General features: G+C 38.2%; 1 protein-coding gene across 1 annotated transcript in view; it reads left to right on the forward strand.

Moving 5' to 3' along the window:
- Window positions 1-16,468, forward strand: part of MBOAT1 (membrane bound O-acyltransferase domain containing 1) — a 132,770-nt gene that overhangs the window by 92,472 nt on the left and 23,830 nt on the right. The window contains 2 exon segments of the mRNA XM_066268298.1: window positions 822-954; window positions 3,506-3,657. Coding sequence (XP_066124395.1) covers window positions 822-954; window positions 3,506-3,657 — 285 coding nt within the window.

Consider the following 16,468-nt stretch of genomic DNA (forward strand, 5'->3'; position numbering starts at 1 on the left):
GGATTAAATCAGTTACTTTTGGCAACCTATACAGTACAGGATTAGTGTTAACTATCTGAGTTTCTGTTTGGGTCCTCTCATTTAGTAAACAACGTAGTGGCTTCCTTATGGCGCCATTAGCAGTTCGTGGACTGCGTTTGGGAGAAAGCCACCTGTCACTTTGTTTTAACAATCATCAAGAAGCCGGATATCTCCAGGATATTTTGCTGACAATTCCTCAAGCCACACCATATCAGTCTTTAAGGCAAATTCATGGACTAAAATCCAATGGACACAGAACTGAAAGGCCATAAAGCCGACACGCTGACTCTGTGCTGGGGTCTTTGGCAAAAGAGGTGAACAGGGTTGCAGAATGATTGTTTATGTGGCACAGGGGCTAGGTTGAAAAGGTAAATTAATTTTGACTAAATGAGGATATCCATTTCTAACAGTCCTTATCCTGATTCCAAAATGTTTAGTGTCAATGGTCACTTATTTATTCATAATTATTCCTCATAGATTAGGCCATTGATGGCAGGAGCTGGGTAGAGACTGACCACTTGGATTTTTATTAGCTATAGGATGATAGTGTCCAGGTCATTTAGATCTGTGTAGGATAAAAGTTCATACCTCTTTCCCAAATAGGAATGTGAACTGCCCATGTGGTACTGTCCAAGAAAACTCGAGTTTCGGCTGCTTGGATTGCATTGTGTGTCCCTGAGTGGGCTTAGGCAGGCAGGCCATCATGATTTTCTGTGGGTCTGCTTCATAAAGATGCCAGTGTGGCTACAAGTTTTTGGCATGTTTGACCTGTGACTTGTTGTACCTGCCTCTCTTTACAGAGTGTGCTACGAGCGGGTCCCCTGGTACCCCACAGTGTTCACCTTCATCCTGTCTGCTCTGTGGCATGGTGTCTACCCAGGCTACTATTTCACCTTCTTAACTGGAATCCTTGTCACAGTAGCAGCCAGAACGGTAAGCTTGCTGTGGTTGTGGGGTCTTTTCTTAGTAATCTGATGATATTTGTTGTCATTATGTACTATTAGGAGTTGGGGGAGGAGGGAGGAGTCATGTTTTGATAAAAACAAGTCTTTGCATTAGAGAAATACTTTAGTATTGGGGACTTGTGGTCATAAAATGTTTAACTTCTGTATTGTTTACAGAGGGAGTTTACAAAATAAAGGAATTTTAGGGACAATGTTTAGTAATTTAAGAGGTGAAAACATTTTTTTTTGACTTTTTTTTTTTATTAAATTTAATGCAGTGACATTGATAAATCAGGGTACATATGTTGAGGGAAAATATCTCTAGATTATTTTGACATTTGATTGTGCTGTATACCCCTCCCCCAAAGTTAAATTGTCTTCTGTCATCTTCTATCTGGTTTTCTTTGTGCCCCTCCCCTCCCCTAACCCCTCTCTCCTTCTTCACCCCCTCCCCCCTCTCCCAACCTCCCGTAAAGGCTGTGAACTTGTGCACTCTACTATTGACAGGTTACAATGATTATAATGTTGGCGTTGTAAGACTACCTTTTACTTCATTTCTCGTTTCATTATCCTAAGCCTAGAAGTAATTCAGAGTCTGTGAGCAGTCAGTAAAATGGCAGCCACAGGAACTGTGTTTTGTTAGAAATTGCTCTAACCAATCCTGTCAGATTCAGTTGAATTGGTTTGTGTGAAATCTTTTGTGAATTTTAGAAATGTGGTTCTCTAGGTTTTTTGTGTAGTTTTGTCCTAGACTGTTCCTGCTATTTGCTGGCTGTAGAGCAGGACAAAAAAGGAATGAAAAAATATGTCTTCTTTCAAAGAATGAGATGAATATGAATCTAATTACTATTCAGTGTGCTCCAATTGTCAAATAGCGGATTTTATATTTGATTTTATTTCAGTCTTTGATAATGATTATGGCCTTTCTTATTCAGGTGCCAACAGCTTTTACTGACATTTGTTGAACTATATTTTGGATGTGGATTTGGGAGCTCCAGAATAGCTCTTCACTATTATTTATCTGCTCTGTGAATATTTTAGGAGCCCAATCATGAGCAGCCAGTGTTCTAGGAGCTGGGCTAACATGGTGAACAAGACAAGAGCCCCCAGCCCCCCCATGGAATTTTTAGTCTAGTTAGATGAGAGATTGTTGAGGTATATGTATAAAGAAAAAGAAGACATTTTCTTTTCTCCAATATATATACCTGCTTGGATTATAAAAGAAAATGAAAACCCAGAGGCTAGGACAAACTAAGAAATGCAGGCTAGAGTTATTTGTGAGTATATTCAGAGTATTATTTCTTAAAGTGTCTTTGGTTTAGTTAATCCCAGCTGGCACAAAAGCATTGGTTTATGTAAAGCCTTTCTTTTGGATGGCCTGGGAACATTTTTCATGAATTAGTAAGGTAGGGATGGAGAAGAGAGGATTGATAGAACAGTATTCCCTTTTTTTTTTTTTCTGAATGGAGAATGAAATCAAACAGTCATGAAGTGTTTTAGACCAGGAAGTTACCTAATATAATCTCCTACATGCTTTCCAGTACTGCCCAGACTGCCCCCCACCCCCAAGGTGCATGGATCTCTAGCTTCTGTCCTGACGAACTCAGAGATGAGGGGAGGAGTTAGTGTACCAGGCAGCCCTGGGAAGCCCTTCCTGCATTGAGGTAGTCCTCCCCATAAGCCAGCCTTTGTTTCAGCTCTGCCTTTGCTTCTTGGAGCTAGAAATTAAGTGCTTTTCTGGAGGCAAATCTACTCACATGTATCCCAAGACCTACAAATGAGTACCTATTCTTTGACCCAGCATTTTTCATTTCAGAGAATTTCTCAGTTTTCTTGTCTTTCAGATGGGCATAAGGATGCTTACATGTTAGGCCTGTCGGGAGAAGCAACAGAGATGATATAGGTAAAGCATTAGTTCAGGCTTGGTGAGCAGTAAGCACTCAATAAATGGTAGCTGCTCTTATTATTAATGCTAACATTACTTTATTACTGTTATTCAAAGGAAATAATTAGGAAACAGTCCAGAGATTTACTACTCAGGTAGCATCACAGAATTATTTACGATGCCAGCGGTGGAGGGGGCTGGGGACACAAGCTAACTCTTCTACAATTAAAATTGTATTGGGAATTGATCTGATGTAGAAATAAACACTCATGACACACTAACATGAAAAAACAGGCTGTCAAAAGTATAAATGTGGGTATATATGAATAGATTACAGCTTGGAAGGATATGTGTCGTATTTTTAAACAGTATTTTTTCTCTGGGAGATGTTAAAAAAGAAGAAAGTTGGGTTTTGCTTAATTCTTTTTTTTATTGTTTTCAGAGATCTTATTTTATTTTGCTTAATTCTTTAAATTTTCTATAGTGAACATGCCTCTTTTTGACAATAATTAAAACCATGATGGTATTTTCAGCAGAAAATAGAACTCAGATGGTTGGTATTTTTGATAGCTTATGTTCCTAAGATATACCTGCTGCACAGAGTCAAAGTTGTTATTTGTTTTCTACCCTCCCCTTTGCCTTCGTTGGCTTGCAGGTGAGGAACAACTACAGACATTACTTCCTTTCTTCAGAAGCCCTCAAGCTTGTTTACGATGTGGTCACCTGGGCTGTCACTCAGCTGGCTGTCTCGTACACAGTGGCACCCTTTGTCATGCTGGCAGTGGAACCGACCATCAGTTTATACAAGTAAGTTCATTGTTCTCAGCTATTGCTCAGTAAACTTGTCTGTTTTCTCTGTTTGACTTAGAAGTCAGTAAATTGAATCAACCAGTAGTAACAATTTCTAAATATGGCTTCAATGTAAAAATCTCCATAGAAAGATTTAGGTGAAAAGAGTCACCCTGGCAATACCAACACATAGACACCCATACAGATGAGCGAAGCTGATGGGAAGTCCTTCAGGCATTTATAACATAATTAAGGGACATTTATAGCAGTGGATTTTGAAGGGGTGGGTCTGAATTATAATCCCAGAGGGCGAATTTGCTGCCTTAACCTCCTTTTCCCGGGGTTAGGCTCTGTTGGGGACGGTGGGCCATTCTGAGAGCAGGACTGGAACAAGCAGGTGCTGGCTGCGGCCCACTGGGAAGGCTGACCCGAGTGGTGCAGGAGGCTCCGTGGCTGGCAGGGGTGGATGTGCGTGGGGATTTATGTGGCAAGTTGCGTGTGCTGGAGGGGAGGATGGGGAAATTAGGGTGGAGGGGATTCACACCAGAGACAGGCCTTTAGGGGAAGGGTCTCCGGCCCTTATATTCAAACACCACTGTGCCCAACTGAACTGCCAACCTATTCTTGCTTATTCTCATTGTTTCACTCCTGTGGAATTAGTCACATTTCTCTACTCTTCCAAACTGGCTGTGTGACCTCTGGCAAGTTACTAACCTCTTTCATCTTTTATTTTCTTAACTGTAAAATGAGGCTTAAACCCCACCTCAAAGCACCTTTGTTAGAACTGAATGAGGCCCACAGGGCAGCTAAGTGCCTGGCATGTAGTGTGTGCTCAGTAGGTGCTAACTTGGATTATCCAGTGGCTTGCACAGGCTTCTGTATATTAATTTTGGAACATAGCTATGGTCAGAAAAGTGACTTAGAAATAAATAATGCAGACAAAATAATAGCTGAAGCCAACCCAAGAAGACTTAGAAACAACACAAGTAAAAACTAGAGACAGACAACACCAAGCCTAGACTCAACCAGCTCTACAAAGAAAACACCCAGATACCCAGGCATAATGAGAAAACAAAGAAGTGGAATCTCAATGAAACCACAAGAGAGACCTTCAGGAGATGAACTGAGTGATATGGAAATAATCAACTTCCGGATGCGGAGTTTAAAATAATGATTTTAAGGATGCTTAGGGAACTTAGAACAACAATGGATTGTTATTACGAACACCTAAATAAAGAAATAGCAAGTATAAAAAAGGATATTGAAATATTAAAAAAGAATCAGTCGGAGATGACAAATACAATATCAGAAATGAAGGACCACAATGAAAGGAATTAAAAACAGGATGGATACAGCTGAGGATCGAATCAGCAAGTTGGAGGACAACTGGAATGAAGGCATGAAAGCAGAGAAAAAAAGAGAAAAGAGACTCAAAAAGTCAGAGGAAACTCTTAGAGAGCTCTGTGACAACATGAAGAGAAATAACATCTGCATCATAGGGGTTCCTGAAGAAGAAGAAAAAGAACAAGGAATAGAGACTTTGTTCAATCATATCATAGCTGAAAACTTCCCTAAATTAATGCAAGAGAAACTCTCACAAGTCCAAGAAGCACAGAGGACTCCATTAAAGAGAAACCCAAAGAAACCTACACCAAGACACATCATAATTAAAATACCAAAGCTTAGCGATAAAGAGAAAATATTAAAAGCTGCAAGAGAAAAAACAGTTATCACCTACAAAGGAGCCTCCATAAGGATGACATCCGACTTCTCAACAGAAACACTTGAGGCCAGAAGGGAATGGCAAGAATTATTCAAAGTAATGCAGAACAAGAACTACAACCAAGACTATTTTATCCAGCAAGGCTATCATTTAAAATTGAAGGAGAAATAAAAAGTTTCCCAGACAAAAAAAACTCAAGGAATTCATTACAACCAAACCAATGCTGCAGGAAATGTTAAGGGGCATGGTGTAAACAGACCAAAGTGGGAAAAGAATATAGCAAAAGAGAAATACAGCTTTAAAGAATAAAATGGCAATAAACAATTTCATGTCAATAATAACCCTAAATGTAAATGGATTAAATGATCGAATCAAAAGACATAGGGTAGCTGCATGGATAAGAAAACAGGACCCATACATATGCTGTCTACAAGAGACACACCTTAAAACAAAAGATGCACATAGGTTGAAGGTAAAAGGATGGAAAAAAACATTTCATGCAAATGGAAATGAAAAAAAAGCTGGGGTAGCAATACTTATATCAGACAAAATGTACTTTAAAACAAAGAACATAGTAAGAGATAAAGAAGGCCACTACATAATGATAAAGGGAGCAATCCAACAGGAAGATATAACTATTATAAATATCTACGCACCTAATATAGGAGCACCTAAATATATAAAGCAGACTTTTATGGATATAAAGAGCAAGATCAACAGCAACAGTATAATAGTAGGGGATTTTAATACCCCACTAACATCACTAGACAGATCCTCAAGAAAGAAAATTAACAAAGAAACAGCAGAATTAAAGGACACACTAGATCAACTCGATTTAATAGATATCTACAGAACCTTTTACCCTAAAACAGCAGAATATACATTTTTTTCAAGTGCTCATGGTACATTCTCTAGGATAGACCACATGTTAGGGCACAAAAGTGGTCTCAACAAATTTAAGAAGATTGAAATCATATCAAACACTTTCTCTGATCACAATGGCATGAAACTAGTAATCAACCACAACAGAAAAGCTCAAAAATTCTCAAACACATGGAAACTAAATAGCAGGTTGTTAAATAACGAATGGATTAAGAATGAGGTCAAAGAAGAAATAAAAAATTCCTAGAAACTAATGATAACGAGCATACAACAACTCAAAATTTATGGGACACAGCAAAAGCAGTCCTTAGAGGGACGTTTATACCATTACAGGCACACTTTCAGAAGCTAGAAAAAGCTCAAATAAACAACTTAACCCTGCATCTAAAAGAACTAGAAAAAGAACAGCAAGTAAAGCCTAAATGTAGTAGAAGAAAGGAAATAATAAAAATCAGAGCAGAAATAAATGACATAGAGACTAAAGAAACAATACAGAGGATCAATGAAACTAGGAGCTGGTTTTTTGAAAAGGTAAACAAGATTGATGAACCTTTAAGTAGACTCACCAAGAAAAAAAGAGAGAGGACTCAAATAAATAAAATTAGAAATGAGAGAGGAGAAATAACAACTGACACAACAGAAATACAAAGAATTGTAAGAAAATACTATGAAGAACTATATGCCAAAAAACTAGACAACCTAGATGAAATGGACAAATTCCTTGAAACATATAATCTTCCAAAAATCAGTCTGGAAGAATCAGAAAACCTAAACAGACCGATTACACCAAATGAGATGGAAACAGTTATCAAAAAACTCCCAACAAAGAAAAGTCCTGGGCATGATGGCTTCACAAGTGAATTCTACCAAATATTCAAAGAAGAACTAACTCCTATCCTTCTCAAGCTATTTCAAAAAATTCAAGAGGAAGGAATACTTCCAAGCTCCTTTTATGAGGCAAGCATAATTATGATTCCAAAACCAGGCAAAGACAACACAAAGAAAGAAAATTATAGGCCAATATCTCTCATGAATATAGATGCTAAAATCCTCAACAAAATATTAGCAAACCGGATCCAACAATATATGGAAAATATCATACACCATGATCAAGTGGGATTTATTCTGGGGAGGCAAGGCTGGTACAATATTCTCAAATCTATCAATGTTATTCATTACATAAATGAAAGGAAGGAGAAAAACCACATGATAATTTCAATAGATGCAGAAAAAGCATTTGATAAAATCCAGCACCCATTCATGATCAAAACTCTCAGCAAAGTGGGAATAGAGGGAACATACCTCAACATGATAAAAGCCATCTATGAGAAACCCACAGCCAACATCATACTCAATGGGATTAAAAGCAATCCCCTTAAGATCAGGAACAAGGCAGGGGTGCCCCCTTTCACCGCTCTTATTCAACATAGTCCTGGAAGTCCTAGTCACAGCAATCAGACAAGAAGAAGAAATACAAGACATTCAAGTTTGAAAAGAAGTAGTAAAGCTATCATTATTTGCAGATGATATGATATTGTATATAGAAAATCCTAAAGTCTCAGTCAAAAAACTACTGGACCTGATAAATGAATTCAGCAAGGTGGCAGGATATAAAATTAATACTCAGAAATCAGAGGCATTTTTATACACCAACAATGAACAATCAGAAAGAGAAATTAAGGAAACAATCCCCTTCACTATTGCAACCAAAAAAATAAAGTACCTAGGAGTACATTTAACCAAAGAGACTAAAGACTTGTACTCGGAAAATTATAAAACACTGATAAATCAAGGAAGATACAAACAAGTGGAAGCATATACCATGCTCATGGTTAGGAAGAATAAACATCATTAAAATGTCTATATTACCCAAAGTAATTTATAAATTCAATGCAATACTGATTAAAATACCAGTGACATACTTTAAAGATATAGATCACATATTCCAAAAATTTATATGGAACCAAAAGAGAACACGAATAGCCTCAGCAACCTTAAAACAGAAGAATAAAGGGGGCCCTGGCCGGTTGGCTCAGCGGTAGAGCGTCGGCCTAGCGTGCGGAGGACCCGGGTTCGATTCCCAGCCAGGGCACATAGGAGAAGCGTCCATTTGCTTCTCCACCCCTCCGCCGCGCCTTCCTCTCTGTCTCTCTCTTCCCCTCCCGCAGCCAAGGCTCCATTGGAGCAAAGATAGCCCGGGCGCTGGGGATGGCTCTGTGGCCTCTGCCCCAGGCGCTAGAGTGGCTCTGGTCGCAACATGGCGACACCCAGGAGGGTCGCAACATGGCGATGCCCAGGATGGGCAGAGCATCACCCCTTGGTGGGCAGAGCGTCGCCCCTGGTGGGCGTGCCGGGTGGATCCCGGTCGGGCGCATGCGGGAGTCTGTCTGACTGTCTCTCCCTGTTTCCAGCTTCAGAAAAATGCAAAAAAAAAAAAAGAATAAAGGGGGAGGTATCACACTTCCTGATATCAAGCTATACTACAAGGCCATTGTACTCAAAACAGTCTGGTACTGGCATAAGAACAGGCATATAGATCAATGGAACAGAACAGAGAACCCAGAAATAAACCCACAGCTCTATGGACAACTGATATTTGACAAAGGAGGTAAAGGCATACAATGGAGTAAAGACAGCCTGTTCAACAAATGGTGTTGGGAAAATTGGACAGCTACCTGCAAAAAAATGAAACTAGACCACCAACTTATACCATTCACAAAAATAAACTCAAAATGAATAAAAGACTTAAATGTAAGCTGTGAAACCATAAGCATCTTAGAAGAAAACATAGGCAGTAAGCTCTCTGACATCTCTCGCAGTGATATATTTGCTGATTTATCTCCATGGGCAAGTGAAATAAAAGACAGGATAAACAAATGGGACTATATCAAATTAAAAAGCTTTTGCACGGCCAAAGACAATAAGAACAGAATAAAAAGACAAACTACACAATGGAAGAACACATTTGACAATACGTCTGATAAGGGGTTAATAACCAAAATTCTAAAGAACTTGTAAATCTCAACACCAGAAAGACAAACAATCCAATCAAACTGGGCAAAAGAAATGAATAGACACTTCTCCAAAGAAGACATCCAGATGGCCAATAGGCATATGAAAAAATGCTCAACATCACTAATCATTAGAGAAATGCAAATTAAAACCACAATGAGATATCACCTCACACCAGTCAGAATGGCACTCATCAACAAAACAACACAGAATAAGTGCTGGCGAGGATGTGGAGAAAAGGGGACCCTCCTGCATTGCTTGTGGGAATGCAGACTGGTGCAGCCTCTGTGGAAAACAGTATGGAGATTCCTCAAAAAATTGAAAATCGAACTGCCTTTTGACCCAGCCATCCCACTTTTAGGAATATACCCGAAGGACATCATAGAAGGGTTCCAGAAGGAGAAATGCACCCCCATGTTTATAGCAGCATTGTTCACAATAGTGAAGATCTGGAAACAGCCCAAGTGTCCATCAGAGGACGAGTGGATTAAAAAGCTATGTTACATATATACTATGGAATACTAATCAGCCATAAGAAATGATGACATCAGATCATTTACAATAACATGGATGGACCTTGATAACATTATACGGAGTGGAATAACCTAAATTAGAAAAAACTAAGAACTGTATTAACCAATGCATAGATGGGACATAAAAATGAGACTTAGAGACATGGACAAGAATGTGATGGTAACAGGTCGTGGGGTGGAGGGGTGGGGAAGGGGCGAGGAAGGAGAGGGAGGGAGTGGGGAGAGGGTAGGGGCACAAAGAAAACCAGATAGAAGGTGACGGAGGATGATTTTACTTTGAGTGAGGGGTATGCAGCATAATCAAAGGTCAAAATAATCTGGAGATGTTTTCTCGGAACATATGTACCCTGATTTATCAATGTCACTGCATTAAAATTAATAAAAATAAGATAAAAAAAAATAAATAATGCAGACATGCCTTATTTGTTAGTTTGGGATTTCTTGCAGTTGAATCCCTCAGTCGGGAATGATCAGAGGCACTCTTACTACTCTGTTAAGGATGATTTTTTTCAGGTTCTAGGAAAGAAGGTAGAGGGAACTATACAACACTCATCAGTAAAATCTGTTTCTGTAATACTCATTAGGTCATAGGAATTATGTCACTATAACATGGAAATTGAGTTAAACTAATAGACAAATTTTTTTAGGTTCAAGATGTCAGTACAGTAGAGAAAGAATTATAATCTCTAGCAAAAAGAAAAAAAAAGAAGCCCTCATGTCAGCCACCACAGAGGTTGGAGGCACTCCTCTTTGAGAAAATTGAAATTGAGCACCCCTTCACTGGGCTCCCTCTGCAAGATGTGCCCCACCACCCTGGCTCTCTGCTGGCATCACTTTCCCTGTGCCACCGGGGCATCCCCTTGCTCACGGCTCCATTTCCCTTCCCTGTCTCAGTGCCTTCTAGTCAGCTCGCCTGTCATGGTCTTCTCCACTGTACAGCCCCCAGCAGGCTTCAGTTCCATGGGCACTCTGCCTGGGTTGCCCGACTTGTTGGCTTCGGTGCTAATCGTTTTGGTTACAAAGTCACATAGGTTTAGAGTTGTCTGCTTCTCACATGATTTCCCGTCACTAGCCCAGGTGTTTTAAGAAGAGGATATTGCTGAATGGGACATTTTTCAGGAATATGCAGAAACACCTGCATTCAGTGCAATACCATTTAACACCTAGAGTGTGCTAGGCACTGTTCTAGAAACTGAGGATAAAATGGTGAGCAAAATTTATATTATAATCATTCCTTCTCTCATGGAAGGACTAGCTTGTTGGAAGAGACAGGTGGTAGTTGATAGGTTTATAAATACAGTGTGTCCATAAAGTCATGGTGCACTTTTGACTGGTCACAGGAAAGCAACAAAAGATGGTAGAAATGTGAAATCTGCACCAAATAAAAGGAAAACCCTCCCAGTTTCTGTAGGATGATGTGGCAGCATGTGCACATGCACAGATGATGACATAACACCGTGTATACAGCGGAGCAGCCCATGGCCATGCCAGTCGAGATGTGGATGGTACAGAGGAAAGTTCAGTGTGTTCTGTGGCTCGCTAAATTTGTATCCGTGACCAAAGTGCAATGTGAATATCAGCGCGTTTATAACGAAGCGCCATGACATTAATCACTTAAAACAGAATCACAGACGTTATTCACTCTGTTACACCAGGCGTCCTTATCCGTGTGTGGCAAGAACTTCACTATTGTTTTGATGTGTATAGGGCAACAAATGGAGCCCACATTAAACTGCACTGAATAGGTATGAAACTGGGAGAGTTTTCCTTTTATTTGGTGCAGATTTCACATTTCTATTATCTTTTGTTGCTTTCCTGTGACCGGTCAAAAGTGCACCATGACTTTACGGACACACTGTATATACGTAGATTGTACTCTGAGTGAATGGTACAGAGATTTAAGAGACCACATAACAGGAATCTGACTCAGACTGGGCATGAAGGGGTGGCTTTCGGGAGGAAGTGCCATTTGAGCTACATCCTGAAGCTAAATAGTGAAGCAGGAGTGAGACGGGCACAGTGTAGGTGAGGGTGGTGGTGAGGTGGGAACAGCAGAGAAAAGCCCCCTTGTGATAGGAGGGGGCACAAAACAGAGTACTGAGCTGAAAAGGGTAGTTGTCAGTATCTCTGTTTATCATGAGAAAGTGGAGGTTCAGAGATGGTGTGTCATTTAACAAAACTCACACAGCAAGTAAGTGCTAGACCCAAGATCAGTAGTACAATTACTAAAAAATAAAAATTAAAAAAATCTTTAGGAGAAATAATTTTGGAAAGAAATTACTGCATGGGGATCACACGGAATGGTGATTTATTTGGGATGACACGCATTTAACCAACTAAAATCTGCTAATTCTTATATTTTGTCAGGGCTCTAGGGTCCAAATCAAATAGTTACCAATCCAAGTGACTCTTAAGTAGATCCCTATTACTCTGTAAAACCAATCTAGAATATTAAAAACTGCTTTGTTTGGGGTGAAATTGACATTTCTGTTAATTTTATCAGTTTTAGATGATTCAACCTAATGTCTTATTATGTTAGTCGTTTACACAACATACCTCATTTACTGTGCTTTCCAGATATTGCTTATTTAATAAATTGAAGGTAAGACCCTCCCCAGCAAAGAGATTGTGACTTGCTGTAGGCTCAGATAATGGTTAACATTTTAAACAGTAAGGTATATTTAAATTAAGATACATAGTTTTTTAGACAAAATGTTATTGCATATTTAATATACTACAGTGTATAACTTTTTTTTATAAATAAATTTTCATGTTAATGGGGTGACATCAATAAATCGGGGTACATATATTCAAAGAAAACATGTCCAGGTAATCTTGTCATTCAATTATGTTGAATACCCATCACCCAAAGTCGGATTGTCCTCCGTCATCTTCTATCTAGTTTTCTTTGTGCCCCTCCCCCTCCCCCTTCCACTCTCCCTCCTTCCCTCCTGTGCCCCACCTCTCCCCCACCCCCAGTAAACCACCACACTCTTGTCCATGTCTCTTAGTCTCGTTTTTATGTCCCACCTATGTATGGAATCATGTAGTTCTTAGTTTTTTCTGATTTACTTATTTCACTCCATATAATGTTATCAAGATCCCACCATTTTGTTGTAAATGATCCGATGTCATCATTTCTTATGGCTGAGTAGTATTCCATAGTGTATATGTGCCACATCTTCTTTATCCAGTCTTCTATTGAAGGGATTTTGTGTTGGCCACTCTGAACAATGCTGCAATGAACATGGGGCTACATGTGTCTTTACCTATCAATGTTTCTGAGTTTTTGGGGTATATACCCAGTAGAGGGATTGCTGGGTCATAAGGTAGTTCTATTTTGAGTTTTTTGAGAAACCACTATACTTTCTTCCATAATGGTTGTACTACTTTACAGTCCCACCAACAGTGAATGAGGGTTTCTTTTTCTCCACAGCCTCTCCAACATTTGCTATTACCCGTCTTGTTGATAATAGCTAATCTAATAGGTGTGAGGTGGTATCTCATTGTAGTTTTGATTTGCATTTCTCTAATAACTAATGAAGATGAGCATCTTTTCATATATCTGTTGGCCATTTGTATTTTTTCCTGGGAGAAGTATCTGTTCATGTCCTCTTCCCATTTTTTATTGGATTGTTTGTTTGTTTGTTGTTGAGTTTTATGAGTTCTTTGTAAATTTTGGATATTAGGCCCTTATCTGAGCTGTTGTTTGAAAATATCATTTCCCATTTAGTTGGCTGTCTGTTTATTTTGTTGTCAGTTTCTCTTGCTGAGCAAAAACTTTTTATTCTGATGTAGTCCCATTCATTTATCTTTGCCTTCACTTCTCTTGCCATTGGAGTCAAGTTCATAAAATGTTCTTTAAAACCCAGGTCCATGATTTTAGTACCTATGTCTTCTTCTATGTACTTTATTGTTTCAGGTCTTATATTTAGGTCTTTGATTCATTTTGAATTAATTTTAGTACAAGGGGTCAAGCTGTAGTCGAGTTTCATTCTTTTGCATGTGGCTTTCCAGTTTTCCCAGCATTTGTTGAAGAGGCTTTCTTTTCTCCATTGTGTGTTGTTGGGCCCTTTATCAAAAATTATTTGAACATATATATGTGGTTTTATTTCTGGACTTTCTATTCTGTTCCATTGGTCTGAGTGTCTGATTTTCTGCCAATACCATGCTGTTTTGATTGTTGTGTCCCTATAATATACTTTTTAAAAATTTTATTTATTCATTTTTAGAGAGGAGAAAGAGAGGGAGAAGGGGGGCGGAGCTGGAAGCATCAACTCCCATATGTGCCTTGACCAGGCAAGCCCAGGGTTTCGAACCAGCGACCTAAGCATTTCCAGGTCGACACTTTATCCACTGCACCACCACAGATCAGGCCCTATAATATACTTTGAAGTCAGGTATTGTAATGCCCCCAGCTTCCTTCTTTTTCCTTAGGATTGCTTTAGCTATTAAGGGTTTTTTTATAGTTCCATATAAATCTGATGATTTTTTGTTCCATTTCTTTAAAAAATGTCATAGGAATTTTGATGGGAATTGCATTAAATTTATAAATTGCTTTGGGTAATATGGCCATTTTAATTATATTTATTCTTCCTATCCAAGAACAAGGAATATTTTTCCATCTCATTGTATCTTTTTCGATTTCCCTTAACAATTTTTATAGTTTTCGTTATATAGGTCATTTACATTCTTTGTTATGTTTATTCCTAAGTATTTTATTTTTTTTGTTGCAATCGTGAAGGGGATTATTTTTTTGAATTTGTTTTCTAATATTTCATTGTTGGCATATAAAAAGGCTGTGAACTTTTGTATATTAATTTTGTATCTTGTGACCTTACTGTATTGGTTTATTGTTTCTAGTAATCTTTTTGTAGAGTCTTTGAGGTTTTCGATGTATAGGATCATATCATCTGCAAAAAGTGATACCTTTACTTCTTCTTTTCCGATATGGATGCCTTTTATTTCTTTGTCTTGTCTGATTGCTCTGGCCAGAATTTCTAGCACCACATTAAATAAGGGTGCAGAGAGTGGACAACCCTGTCTTATTCCTGATTTAAGGGGGAAAGCCTTCAGTTTTGTGCCATTTAATATGATGTTGGCTGTTATCATATATGGCCTTTATCATGTTGAGATATTTTCCTTCTATACCCATTTTGTTGAGAGTCTTATAAATAAAATTGTGTTGTATTTTATTGAATGCCTTTTCTGCATCTATTGATAAGATCATGTGGTTTTTGTTCTTTGTTTTGTTGATATGGTGTATTACGTTAACCGTTTTACGTATGTTGAGCCATCCTTGAGATTCTGGGATGAATCCCACTTGATCATGATGTATTATTTTTTTAATATGTTGTTGTATTCGATTTGCTACTATTTTGTTTAGTATTTTAGCATCTGTATTCATTAGAGATATTGGTCTGTAGTTTTCTTTTTTTGTGCTGTCCTTGCCCGGTTTTGGTATGAGGGTTATGTTGGCCTCATAAAATGTATTTGGAAGTATTGCTTCTTCTTCAATTTTTTGGAAGATTTTGAGTAGAATAGGAACCAAGTCTTCTTTGAATGTTTGATAGACTTGTCTAGTATAACCGTCTGGGCCTGGACTTTTATTTTTGGGGAGGTTTTTAATAGTTTTTTCTATTTCTTCCCTACTAATTGTTGTGTTTAGGCTTTCTGCTTCTTCATGACTCAGTCTAGGAAGGTTGTATTGTTCTAGGAATTTATCCATTTCTTCTAGATTGTTGAATTTAGTGGCATAAAGTTTTTCATAGTATTCTACAATAATTCTTTGTATATGTATGATGTCCGTGGTGATTTCTCCTCTTTCATTTTGGATTTTGTTTATATGAGTTCTTTCTCTTTTTTCCTTGTTAAGTCTTGCCAAAGGTTTATCAATTTTGTTGATCTTTTCAAAGAACCAGCTCCTTGTTCTATTAATTTTTTCTATAGTTTTTCTGTTCTCTATTTCATTTATTTCTGCTCTGATTTTTATTATCTCCTTTCTTCGGCTGATTTTGGGTTATATTTGTTCTTTTTTCAGTTCGTTAAGGTGTGAAGTTAAGTGGTTCACTTCGGCTCTCTCTTGTTTGTTCATATAGGCCTGAAGTGATATGAATTTCCCTCTTATCACTGCTTTTGCTGCATCCCATAGATTCTGATATATCGTATTGTCATTTTCATTTGTCTGTATATATCTTTTGATCTCTGCACTTATTTCTTCTTTGACCCATTCATTTTTTAAAAGTATGTTGTTTAGTTTCCACATTTTTGTGGTGTTTTTTTCTCTTTTTTGCAGTTGAATTCTAGTTTCAAGCCTTTTTGATCAGAAAATATGCTTGGTACAACTTTGTTTTTTCTGAATTTGTATATGTTGTTTTTGTGGCCCAACATATGGTCAATTCTTGAGAATGATCCATGTACACTGGAGAAAAATGTATACTCAGTCATTTTGGGATGAAATGTCCTGTAGATGTCTATCATATACAGCGGCTCTAGTGTTTTAAGGCCAATATATCTTTATTGATTCTCTGTTTGGATGACCGATCTAGAGCCGACAGCGGTGTATTGAGGTCTCCAAGTATGATTGTGTTTTTGTCAGTTTTTGTTTTAAGGTCAATAAGTAGCTGTTTTATATATTTTGGTGCTCCTTGGTTTGATGCATATATATTAAGAATTGTTA

This window comes from Saccopteryx bilineata, chromosome 3, assembly GCF_036850765.1.
Source record: "Saccopteryx bilineata isolate mSacBil1 chromosome 3, mSacBil1_pri_phased_curated, whole genome shotgun sequence".
Classification (NCBI taxonomy): domain Eukaryota; kingdom Metazoa; phylum Chordata; class Mammalia; order Chiroptera; family Emballonuridae; genus Saccopteryx; species Saccopteryx bilineata.